The sequence below is a fragment of the Chionomys nivalis genome, chromosome 9 (genome assembly GCF_950005125.1).
Source record: "Chionomys nivalis chromosome 9, mChiNiv1.1, whole genome shotgun sequence".
Lineage (NCBI taxonomy): Eukaryota > Metazoa > Chordata > Mammalia > Rodentia > Cricetidae > Chionomys > Chionomys nivalis.
The window spans coordinates 46,867,905-46,880,280 of NC_080094.1; the positions used below are offsets into that span (position 1 = coordinate 46,867,905).

The window sequence follows — 12,376 nt, forward strand, 5'->3', positions numbered from 1 at the left end:
CTTAAATCTTAGTACTCAGGAGGCAGAGGCAGGCAAATTCGAAGCCAACCTGGTCTACAAGAGCTTGTTCCAGGACAGCTAGGGCTATACAGAGAAACCCTGTCTCAAAAAACCAAAAAACAAAACAAAACAAAACAAAACAAAAAGTATACATGTAGAACTATTACAACATGTTGCAATGAAGCTGCCTGATAGATAGATAGCTTAGGTAAACCATAAAAGCAAAATCTCAGGAGAAAACAGAAAGCTATGGAATACATCAGAGATCGTGTCTTTCCAGTTACAGTCAATGTACTAAAAATAAATAAAAACTACCCAGCCATAGATTCCCCAAGCCGGACTAGCTGGGGTCAGATCTTAGCCCTGCCACCCATACTCCACGTAACTTTGAGAAAAATACTTGACTTCTTCACCTCAGTTTCTCCACCTGTAAAGTGTAAATAAGAGCCTGCCTTGGGAAGTTTTAAGATTGAAGCTCAGAGAATAAAAATTAAAGAAGGAATTTGGGAGAAAGAGCAGAACCAGAAATAGTTTAGGTCTTAAGTTGGGCAGTAGACACAAAAGCCTCCATTTCACATGTTCCCTACTGCGTTTGCAAACATCAGATACTAAACTTGTCAAGCAGGAGCAAGGTGGCCCATGCCAAGGCTCTATCAACAGACCCGGAGTAAAACCCTTACGGAGCTAAGGACACTATGTTGGGCGATGTGTACCTGGTTCTCAGCCTGTCACTGGCAGTTGCAGTCCAGTTCTGGATCAGCCCCAAGATTGGGTTCTTCTTATACTGCCTGTTGTACTGGGCCAGCAGTTCCCGGGCCACGACCTGCACAGAAAGTTAATCCTGCGTCAGCCATGTCTCACAAGTGTACGGCCTATCCATGTCCTCAAACACAGCAGTCAGAATAAGTCCACCTGCAAGCTCTTTGGAAAGAAAGAAATCTAAGACCCCATTCTTCTGGGGGCCTCCATAGCCCATGGTAGATATGTGGCATTTACCAGACCACTCTGCTCCCATCCCATGGTTGAGTCGTAACTCTGGAGAACTGCTCTCTCTCCCTTGGCTTCTGCCAGCCTCCCACACTAGCCTTGGGACCAGCCATCTTAGTCGATGTATCACGTGAAATCTGCTTCCAATGGCCCAGACATCTCTGTTCCCTTTTCTGCCTTTGACCTTCTCTGGTTGATTACAACTTTAGAGAATACTATTAAAATATGCTAGGCAGTGGTGGTGTACCCCTTTAATCCCAGTGCTCAGGAGGCAGAGGTAGGTGGATCTCTATGAATTCGAGGTCTGCCTGATCTATAGAATTCGCTCCAGGACAGCCAAGGCTACACAGAGAAACCATATCTCACACCCACCCATCCCCCCAAAAAAACCCTGCAAACGAAGCAGTCTGTCATTATCCACCAATTTATCAATATCTACCCCTCCCATGACTTTAAAGTTAGAATTTTGTTTCAAGACACTGAATACTGTTGCAGATCCGTTCAGAGATATCTGTGGGTCAGCCACAAAGGAGGCCTAGCTGACAGTGCACAGCTAGAACTCCATGCGTGAGTGGTGTAACTTGGCTCAACCTGCCACTGACCACAGCCCGTACAGGAATAATGAGTCCAAGTAGAACCAGTCAAACCTTGAACCACACTGCCTAAGCTCAGGATGCATGGTGACTACAGTCCCACACTAACAAACGGTTGTCAAGGCACAAAGCCAAGGGGTGCAGATTCACCTTTTCTCAGCCTTCAATTCTAGAAAATTTTCCTCATTATTTTGCAATAGCATGCATATTCTCTCTCTTTCTCTTTCTCTCTCTCTCTCTTTCTGTGTGTGTGTGTGTATGTGTGCGAGCGTACGTGTGAGTAGGCACATTCACCCATGAGTGGGAGTGTGGAGGCCCAAAGTAAATGTCAGGTTTCCTATCCATTGCCCAACCTTTGGCTTTTTTTTTTTTCTTTTTCCACAGGTTTCCTGGTCGAACCTGGAACTTAACATTTTGGCTAGGTTGGAGGTGGGAGCTCCTGGGGTCTGCCTGTATCCATTCCCTGAGTGCTAGGGTTAAAGATACACACATACACACAGTCACACCCAACTTTTACATGGGTGCTGGGGATCTGACCCAGGTCCTTCATGCCTACCCAGCAGGCATTTTGCCCATTGAACTGGCACCCCAGTACTTAACCCTTATATCAACACATTCAGACAGCACTTGTCTTTTTTGGTCACAGAAACTACATCTTCACGCAAATGAACACAGGGCTCTTAGAGAAAGCCACATTGCTCAAGGGAGAGATGCTGGAAGCTCTCAGAGCTTTTGTCTTTCTTTCTTTATTATATTTTTCTTTCCTGCAGGAACTTTGTTAGCACTGTTGCGTGAGACCAGGTGTGCAGTGCAGGGGACAATCTCATCCAGCAGGGGACTACACTGCCTGCCATGTTCTACCACAGGCCATGTTCAAACACTGGTAGGAGCCTGGAATCTGACTCGAGTACAGCAAAGCTGTTGGGTTCTCTGGGGCCAGACTCTAGGTCAGCACACAGTGACACAGCCATTCTCTCCTTCCCTACTGATGGCACTCTGCAATACTCCCAGCTGTACCTGGGGCTTAAGCCTCAGTTGTAGTCAGCATTTGAGGCTGTCCTGGCAATTCTCTGTAGAAACGCAGGCATTGCTATGTCTTGAAGTTTCTAATTTATGTCTTTAGGGGCCAGAGAGATGGCTCAGAAGTTAAGTACACTGACTTCCAGGGGACACAGGTTTGATTCCCAGTACTCAACTGGCAGGTCACAACGTTCTGTAACTCCAGTTCCAGGGGATTGGACGCCCTCTTTTGGCCTCCATGGGTGCACAGACATACATACAGGCAAAACACTTATACACATAAAATAAAAATAAATATTTTCAAAAATAAGTTCTATCTTTAGACGGACCACATGGTCAAAGGTTTTTATCTTAGGATAGAGAGGGTGAAATGAAATATGGGAGGTCAAGTAACATGAGTATTTTTATGACAGCTACAGCTATATAAAATAAGTGTGAAAACCAAACATTGCCAATAGCGAGAGAAACAACCAACTCTAAGTGGAAGTGGAATTAAAACGACCCAGCAGTCAAGCTCAAGGTTCACCGCTGTCTTATGAGGACTAACATTTGCAGGTTTTGTTCTGTTTAATTTATGATTGTTCCAACTTGATCTCCCTCTAGTTCCAAAAGCAACATCATTCCAGCTGTTACACACTGGCTGTTTCTGATTCCTGCCCACTACAGTTTTCCCTGGATTTACTACTGCCCCACCTCAGAACAAAGCAATGCTGGCGGCTGTGGTCTCCCTGCTGCCTAGAATGCAGGTATCAGGAGGGCAGATGTGTTTGTTCTTCACCAGCAGACAAGGAACAACAAACTGAAGCGTCCCAAAGCCACTGGATTCAAGTTCTCTCTTGACTGAGCGAAGTGAATGGGCACATTCCCGTCCTAACTTCACCACCTCTCTCCAGTCCCTTAGTGACACCCTCTAACTCTGTCACTGCTGAATCTTTCTGATTTAAGTGACTTAAATTGGGATGATATAATAATCAACTTCCTCCTGCTAAATTTAAGAGAGACGAGAAAAACTGCCCCCTGGCTAGCACCACAGAAGCAGATAATCCACTTGTGGGTCTCTACTCCTTTTCTAGGCCAGGAGACAAACCAATATGCTTTCCAAATGGGTTATTTTGCACAACTGATGGCTCCGTGGTGAGACTCAGGTATAAGCAGACTTCCTTGTCACTCTGCAAATACCCAGCCACACCGCAATGGGAGGTCTGCTTGGGCTCACAGTTTCACAGCACGGAGGGCACAGAGGGGCAGAGCTGCACGGAGGGCATAGAGGGGCAGAGCTGCACGGAGGGCATAGAGGGGCAGAGCTGCACGGAGGGCATAGAGGGGCAGAGCCCCAGGCATCATGGTGGTCAGAGAGCAGAGGCAGAGAGGAGCCCACTAACTGACTTTCTCCTGTCCCCTGGTCATTCCAGCTGGGCTCCAGGCTGACTGGATGGTACAGTCAAGGGTCTTCCCTCCTGGATAATCCTCATAGGCATACCCAGGTGTGTTTTGATAATCTTCCAGATAGTTCTTAAATCTAATTTAGTAGAATGATCCCCCAGACTAGTGATAGAAGCTCTCAGTCACTGAGATTCAGGGGCTCTAGGTTCAATACTTTATCGGACAAAATAACAAACAAGGCCAAGCCAGGTCAGAGGCCTGAGCTGAGCCTGAAGCCAAGCTGGGTATTTCCACCTGTGAAACCTGTCCCTGAATAGACTGTAATAGACTACACTTTATATTTTTATCGTATTCCCACTATTTTTGCAGCTTCCCGTTTTAAAACCATCACAGATTCACAAGAAGTTACAAAAGTAAAGCAGTACGGAGACATTGAGGAAAGTGACCTCATCTGTGACAATAGTGCTTCTCAAGACAGGAAACTGCAGCCCATTTATTCACCGGGATTTTTATTACATTAGAGATTTCATTACTATATATATATATATATATATATATATATATCCTTTTCTTTCTCTCTTTTTTGTCTTTTGTTTGTCTGTTTATCGAGACAGGGTCTCTCTGTGTAGCTCTGGCTGTCTTGAAACTCATTCTGTGGACCAGGCTGTCCTGGAACTCATAGGGATCCCCCTGCCTCCCAAGTGCTGGGATTAAGGGTGTGCACCATCACTGTCTGGTTTAAAATATATTCTTTATAAAATGAAAATTTTAATGCAAGTGGTTACATCTTTCTCCAGGTCTGCTGTTGTCCTTATATCAAAATCTCCTCAAGGAAGGTTGTGATACAGTTTCTGTCTGGGGATTATGTCTGAGGCCACTCACTGTAGTGGGAGCTGCAGGCTGCATTCCTGCCACCCCAGCTCCCGGCTGCTTGGCTAGCTTATGCCCCAAAATAATGACACACAAACTGTATTCTTTTAAACACTGCTTGGCCCATTATATCTAGCCTCTTCTAGGCTAATTATCACGTATTAATTTAGCCCATTTCTAATAATCTGTGTAGCACCCCAAGGTGCGCTTACCGAGAAGATTCTAGCCTACGTCCATCCTGGGTTGGAGCTTCATCGCATCTGCCCTGGCGATGAGCTGCATTGCGTCTGTCTCTGAGAGGAGCTGCCCTGCATCTGCTCTAGAGAGGAGAGCTATCAAGTCTGAGCTCACTTCCTCTTCCTCCCAGCATTCTGTTCTGTTTACTCCACCCACCTATGTTCTAACCTATGAGGGCCAAGCAGTTTCTTTATTATTTAACCAATGACCTTCTTCCATCATTTCCCCTTTTTCTGTTTAAACAAAAAAAGGAAGGCTTTAACTTTAACATAGCAAAATTACATATAACAAAACAGTTATCAAGTAAGAATTACAGTTACAATATTTACATCTATTTTATCTTTATTATAACTAAGGAAAACTATAACTATCTATCTATTCTTCAACTCCATCAAAGACTCCAGAAGGATATAATATTACCCAAGTAAATGAGAAGTAAGCAAGTTACAAAACTCTAGAAATCACAGAGACATCTCGCTGCCTGGACAGTCACCCAAAGTTCCTCTGTACCGTTGGGGCATCCATCTTCGGACCACAGGTCCATAGTATCCAGAGACATTTCCATGAAGCAGGAAATTTCAAAGGCAGTTCAGTCACTATCTGCTGTGTCCTGCAGAATGTCTCGCAGACTCCTTTATGAACCAGGAACCCCGAAAGATCATCTCATCTTTAGGCAAGTTCAGCAGTCCTCTCTCTGCGGGTTCTTTGTGTCCAATTCATGCAACAGTCCAGGCAAGAGTAGTTTCTTGCCCAAATGGCTATCAAACTCCTTAAGTAGCCTCTTCGATGCCCATCTTCCTCTTGAAGTAGATTGGTGCTGCCAGGAGCAGAGTGTCTCATTGTCATGAAAAGTCCTAAGTTATTAAAACATTAAATAGCATATTCCGTAGTCTTTGAAAGATATGAAGAATGTCTATCTAAAATATATCTATGTACATCTAGAAAATCTAACTAACATGACTACAAACTTGACTATTATAGATGATTATCTATTAACAACCTATATACATTACATTTTTACATGAACTACACAATCACAATACCTTAATCAAGATCAGAAATACATATACATATAACAAAATTGACCTTAAATTTAAATCACTAAAGCAAAATCCATATCAATGCAAATTATTCATACCTATATCATATCCCTCTTTAAATGTAAAAGAACATTTATAAACAATATTTGAGAATATGGACATAGTTATTTCTCTCCAAACTGCTTCCTGCTGAATGGGGGCACTGTTAATTAGATCTTTTATGGGATAACCTGTCTGCTAGGTTCATCTCAGTCGGTAGTTGAGCAAAGTAATTTTTTGAAGGTGTTCACAGCAATCCTTCAGGAGGGCGTGGTCTATCATACCATATTGGAATAGAAACAATCCACAGGGTCTCATCCTCTGTGAAAATAAAAGAAGAATCTCTTTTCCAAAGTATCATATCCTTAGATCCAAATTCTGAAGTCAAGGTATTTTCAAAATATCTATGTTGGATTAGTTCAGTAGCATTTATAAACAAATATCTTTTAGCAGCTTTTGCTCCTTCCTCAGCATTCAAACAATTCAAACAGAGCATAATAGCATACAGTATCAAGATTCTCTGTGTATTTTCCATCTTTGTACAGCTTTATTTTAACCTCTATTTTGTTTGTTTTTACTTTTTGAGACAGGTTCTCTGTATCTTTGACCTGGAATAATTCTGTAGACCAGGCTGTCCTTGACCTCTCAGAGATCCACCTGTCTCTGCCTCCCAGGCATTGGGATTAAAGGTGTATGCTACTACACCTTGAACTCACAGAGATCTGTTTGTCTCTGCCTTTTAGGCACTGGGATTAAAGGCGTGTGCTACCACACCTTGAAGTCACAGAAGTCAATCTCCCTCTGCCTCCCAAGTGTTGGGATTAAAGGTGTGTACTACCACACCCAACTACTCTCTTTCTTCCTTTTTTAAAAAAGAACTTTAACTTTCAGCCTGCATATATTTTTAAACAGACTGTAAACCATTTAGAAATTTTCTTTGTCTTTGAATCTCTCTTTACTGTATATCTCTCTTTTTCTGACCACATGAGTCTTTAAATTACTGAGCAATATGGGTAGGTTTAAAGCTGTGGCTTTGATGGCTGGATCCAGCCCATTCCTTAGCTTTCCAGCCTCATGGCTGAGGTACTGGCTGTAGCCATGTTTATCACCACAACTCTGTGGCGTTTCAAGGTCCCTGCCAGCAAGCAAGCTGTAACACTATATCCACAGACAATACTCAAGTCCTCTCTCTGTAGTCGGCCCCCCTGCCTCAAACAGTCAGAGTTTGCCCTGGCAGGACAGACCAGAAAGCCAGCATTTTAAAACAGCACAACTTTTTTCCTGCTGAAAACCGAAAAGCATGCCTTCAGCTTTTCACCAACACCGTTTTAAGTGTTTCGTGGCAGGACCTCTTAAAAGAGCTGAGGGTTTTGCAGCTAAAGCTGAGTCAGGAAGCCTCTCTTAGATGAGAGCACTTGCTTGCCTCTAGCAAGCAGAGCAGACCTAAGAAATTGCTGCTACCACGTCGGGCGCCATTTTGTAGTAGGACTGTGGGCTGCGTTCCTGACACCCCAGCTCCCGGCTGCTTGACTAGCTTATACCCCGAAATAACAACACACAAACTGTATTCTTTTAAACACTGCTTGGCCCATTATATCTAGCCTCTTCTAGGCTAATTATCACGTATTAATTTAGCCCATTTCTAATAATCTGTGTAGCACCCCAAGGTGTGCTTACCGGGAAGATTCTAGCCTACGTCCATCCTGGGTCGGAGCTTCATCGCATCTGCCCTGGCGATGAGCTGCACGGTGTCTGTCTCTGAGAGGAGCTGCCCTGCATCTGCTCTAGAGAGGAGAGCTATCAAGTCTGAGCTCACTTCCTCTTCCTCCCAGCATTCTGTTCTGTTTACTCCACCCACCTATGTTCTAACCTATGAGGGCCAAGCAGTTTCTTTATTATTTAACCAATGACCTTCTTCCATCAACTCACACCGCTCTCTGGTTCTGAACATGAGTGAGTGCCCTGTTTTCTTGCATATCTAGCCAAGAATCCTTTCTTAAAACTTGGAAATGACTGAACAGACAGAGCAGACATATATAAAGCCCCATCTACAGAAGGAATCAAGCTAATCTGTAGCCAACATTCAAGACTATAAATGCGAGTAACTGTATGGAAAGATGACATCAGAACACATTTATAATAAATATCACATGCATCCTGGAACACCGATTATATAAAACCAGTAATTTTTTTTAGGTCAAATTGCTTTTCAAGGCATCTAGAAGCAACTTTGCATTTCCACGGGCTAAGGATCTCACTGATTCCTGCCAGGTACAGTGAGCTTGGATTAAAAAGTCTAACAGGGAGGGTTTGCTGCCAAGGTAGAAACATTTGAGCCAATGAGAACAGAAAAATATGACTCGGAGGAGAAACTTGTAGATAATCACCCTAGAAGGGAGAGACAGGCACTGCAGGGCCACACTCGGGCCTCACTGGGGCCTCGCTCAGGCTGCACTCGGGATGTACTTAGGCTGCACTTGCGCCTCACTGGGGCCTTACTGGAGCTGCACCCGGGCCGCACTCGGGCCTCACTTGGGCCTCTCTCAGTCTGCACTGTGTATGGTGATGGAGTCATACAAAGCAGTAGTACTTGTGACTTCACAGGTCTAAACAGTGATGCAAGTACAAAATAAGAAAGGGGTGTCTTTTGCTAACTTCTAGAAGGTGACTAGAAAACAGAAAACCAAGTGGGGTCCTTCTGCTGTGGATCCTGTGCTACTGCCTAGGCCTCACCCCACAAAGCCAGCCCTGGCCTTAGGAGTTTCAGTTGGGAATGTCATGGAGAATATAGGATTCCTGTTAACATTTAGACACCCAAATAATGCATGACACATATGCTAAAACACCATTTGTCCTAATTCAAAACGCACATGGAACAGAGTGTCCTATAATTTACGCATGGTAGCAGCCCAGTAGGCTCCTAAGGGGCAGTTCAGGGGCCACCTCAGTGTGTGAAGGTTAGAAAAGAGAAGGAGGTGCCAGTCTTCATCAGGCACCATAGCCATCTACTTCTCTTATGAGCCGGGTCACCAAGGCAAGAGGAGAACATTCAGAACCCTCAGGGCGGAGTGAGAGGAGGGAAAATCACTAAGAGGAGAAGAGGAAAAAAAGAGGGGAAGAAGGGAGTTGAGGAGAGGTGAGTCAAACTGATTTGAAGTCAGCGTGTACACCAACCTGTGTGATTCTGAGTAATTCCTGACCCTTAAACATGTACCTGACATTTTAAGCAGAGGAAAGTGATTGTTCAGGTTCATCAAAAACCACACATTTAAATAGAATGAAAGTGATGAGATTTTTGTTATTTTAGCTAAGTCTGGGCCCAATGTACCTTATATTCTCCGTTTCTTCCTGATTAAATGAACTGAAAGTTAATGATGTCCTCCAGCCTCCCACACTTACGGAGCACCTACTATGTGCACAGTATCTACTGCTTCTGTTTGGTGCAGACTAAAGAGATGAGCAAGACACACCTGTCTCTTGAGAGCTTCAGAGGGAGCTTGAGAGGTCAGCATGTGTACGCTGGACTGGTGGCACCAGCAAGTTCATGACAGGCCCAGAAGCTCATGGGGTGGAGAGTTGATCCTTCCACTGTGAGGAGCCGAGGGTACTTCATGCAGGAGGGAGAATTGGTCTGAACTTTAAAGAGCAGAGAACCAACCTTTTCCTTCCTTCCTTCCTTCCTTCCTTCCTTCCTTCCTTCCTTCCTTCCTTCCTTCCTTCCTTCCTATCCTCCCTCCCTTTCCCCTTCCCTCCCTTCTTCCCTCCTCCCTTCCCTCTTCCCTTAATTCCTTATGTCACACTTACAATGGCAACAACCTTTTCCTCTAAGCATCTACTGGGGCTCCCTTCTAAATTCTTTAGACAGAAGCTCATTTCATGTTTGGCATTGATTGTCTAGTTAAGACAACTCAAGCAGGGTCATGTGCTAGGGTCACGGAGCTGGGAAGTACAAGGGTTGGAACAGACCAGAGTTCACTTTTTTATTAATTCTTTACCCAAAGTGCACCTACTGTGTGACAGGCGTAGTGACAGGTATATGGCAGAGACATTGCTCCACAGTAGGCAGGGAGGTGGCAGATGACAACAGGCCACAACAACATAGGCATAGATAGACACCACCCATCACATTGCCATCATCGGGGCAGGGCGGGAAACACTTCCCTCTTCCAGGGCTGTGGTAAGAACACCTCAGAGGGCAGAGGGGCTTCTGGGAAAGCAGCTTTGCTGCTTCCTGTTGGAGCTGACAGAGATTCTGTGAGTATAACATGGCAGTTATGGTTTGACGCCTCTGTGTGTGCAGGTCTGTGGGCAGTGCTGTGTGGCAGTAGAGGACAGACTTAGAGAGCTTGCCCCAGGCTTCCCCGTCCTTAGTCTTCCCCTCCCTTCCCCTTTGCCTCCTTCCATTCCCTGCATGCATGGGTCACACAGTCTGGGTTCTGACATAGTATGTAGCTCACACCTTCCACTATTACAGCAGGGCCACATACCACCTCTTCATTGGACTTGTTCACAATCTCCTTTGCCAGAGAACGGCTGGTGCACTAATGTCTGGTGACTAACCCAGCTCACTGAACAGAAACCAAACCCATCTTTGGTGTAGGGGACAGACACAGAGCTCATACACACAGAATGGCCACAATACAACATAACTGCGTTCATACTCTGTGCCCAGCAGTCTATGGCAACACAGAGTACAATATACAATACACAACCCTGGTGTAGGAGGGTCTTCTATGTATTGCTTTCATTGGTCAAATAAAGAAACTGCCTTGGCCTTTTGATAGGGCAGAAACTTAGGTAGGCTGGGAAAAGAGAACTGAATGCTGGGAGAAAGAAGGCAGGGAGAGAGCGCTGCCATGGAGTCGCCAGAGTCACACATGCAGAATCTTTCTCGGTAAGCCACAACCTCGTGGTGCTACACAGATTATTAGAAATGGATTAGATCAAGATGTGAGAGTTGGCTAAGAAGAGGCTAGATATAATGGGTCAGGCAGTAATTTAATTAATACAATTTCTGTGTGGTTATTTCAGGGGTTAAGCTAGCCAGGCGGCGGGACACAACCCACCCCTTTTACAACACAACCCTATGTATACTGTAGGTGATGTCCCCATTTTCTAGGAGAAGGCCAAACTAGAGATTTCACAACATGAATAAAACAGAGGCTGTCTAGCCTAAGTGAGTTTTACCCCTCTGGTGCCTCCTGCTCTGGACTTCTTACAGCCACTGTCAATTCAGAGGACTTACAGTCACGAGAGGCCTCTCCCAGGAATGTCCTGGATCTAAGGACAGGAACCTGTGAGGCTCAATCCTGGTCATTTACCTTCCCAGAGAGCCACCAATCTCTTCCACCAGCATCCAAAGCTTGTGTTCAGAGTAGAAACTTGCAGAAAAAGTGATCAGTTTGGGAGCCAAGGCCTATGCCTACGACGTGGGTGGCGCTCACCCCTCCTGGTAGACAGGCTCAGTTTGATACCACTATGCCAGTCATTCCACATTAAAAATACTGTGCTCATCATTTGAAAACCCGGAAATTCTGAAAGACCTAAACTCGCATTCCCCAGGACAGCTATCAGAGAGCCAAGCAGCAACTGTAAGCCCCTGGGAAGAAGGAAAAGGACCTCAGGCTATCTAACTCCTCATCACACCTCTGGGCCTACTGCACTTATTAAAGGACCCACCTGGCCCTGAAGGTAGAGAGCAGCACTCAGTTATCTTCCAGGAACCCACACCAGCTGGTTCAAGAGCCTGGGGTGTGGCCCTGCCCCTTGGCCCTGGAAGTTCTGTTACCACCTTAAAGAATCTGCTTTGTGTGGCCGAGCAGTTCACCCTGTGCCACGGAGGCCAGCTGGGGGGCAAAGCTGCTCTGCTGTCGGCTGGTGCCCACACCCCCACAGGTTTTCAATTTGGGTCCAAACCCTGTCCCATTGAAAGGCAGAAAACATTCATCCTCATCCCTAGCCTTCTGCAGAGTCAAAGCTCAGGCATGTATGCTATGACATCCAGAGATACCAGAGAGGAATCTAGCTAAAGGAGTCATGGGGTGGGGTGAGAGAGGGGGGGCACTTCCTGAGGCTCTGCCCTTCTCCAGATTTGAGGTGGCTGCTTTGAGAACCCAGGAAGTGACCCAGGAACTACTGCAGTGTCAGTTCAGTGAAACTGACCTCTGGGAAGAAAGTCAGGCCTCCAGGAAAGACAGGCTACAGAGC

At 45.3% G+C, this 12,376-nt stretch overlaps 1 protein-coding gene across 1 annotated transcript in view; it reads right to left on the reverse strand.

The window, feature by feature from the left end:
- Acoxl (acyl-CoA oxidase like) overlaps positions 1 to 12,376 on the reverse strand; it is a 296,568-nt gene that overhangs the window by 87,906 nt on the left and 196,286 nt on the right. Inside the window, exon 14 of the mRNA XM_057781242.1 lies at positions 714 to 823. Within this exon, the coding sequence (XP_057637225.1) occupies positions 714 to 823 (110 nt within the window). The remainder of the gene's footprint in view (positions 1 to 713; positions 824 to 12,376) is intronic.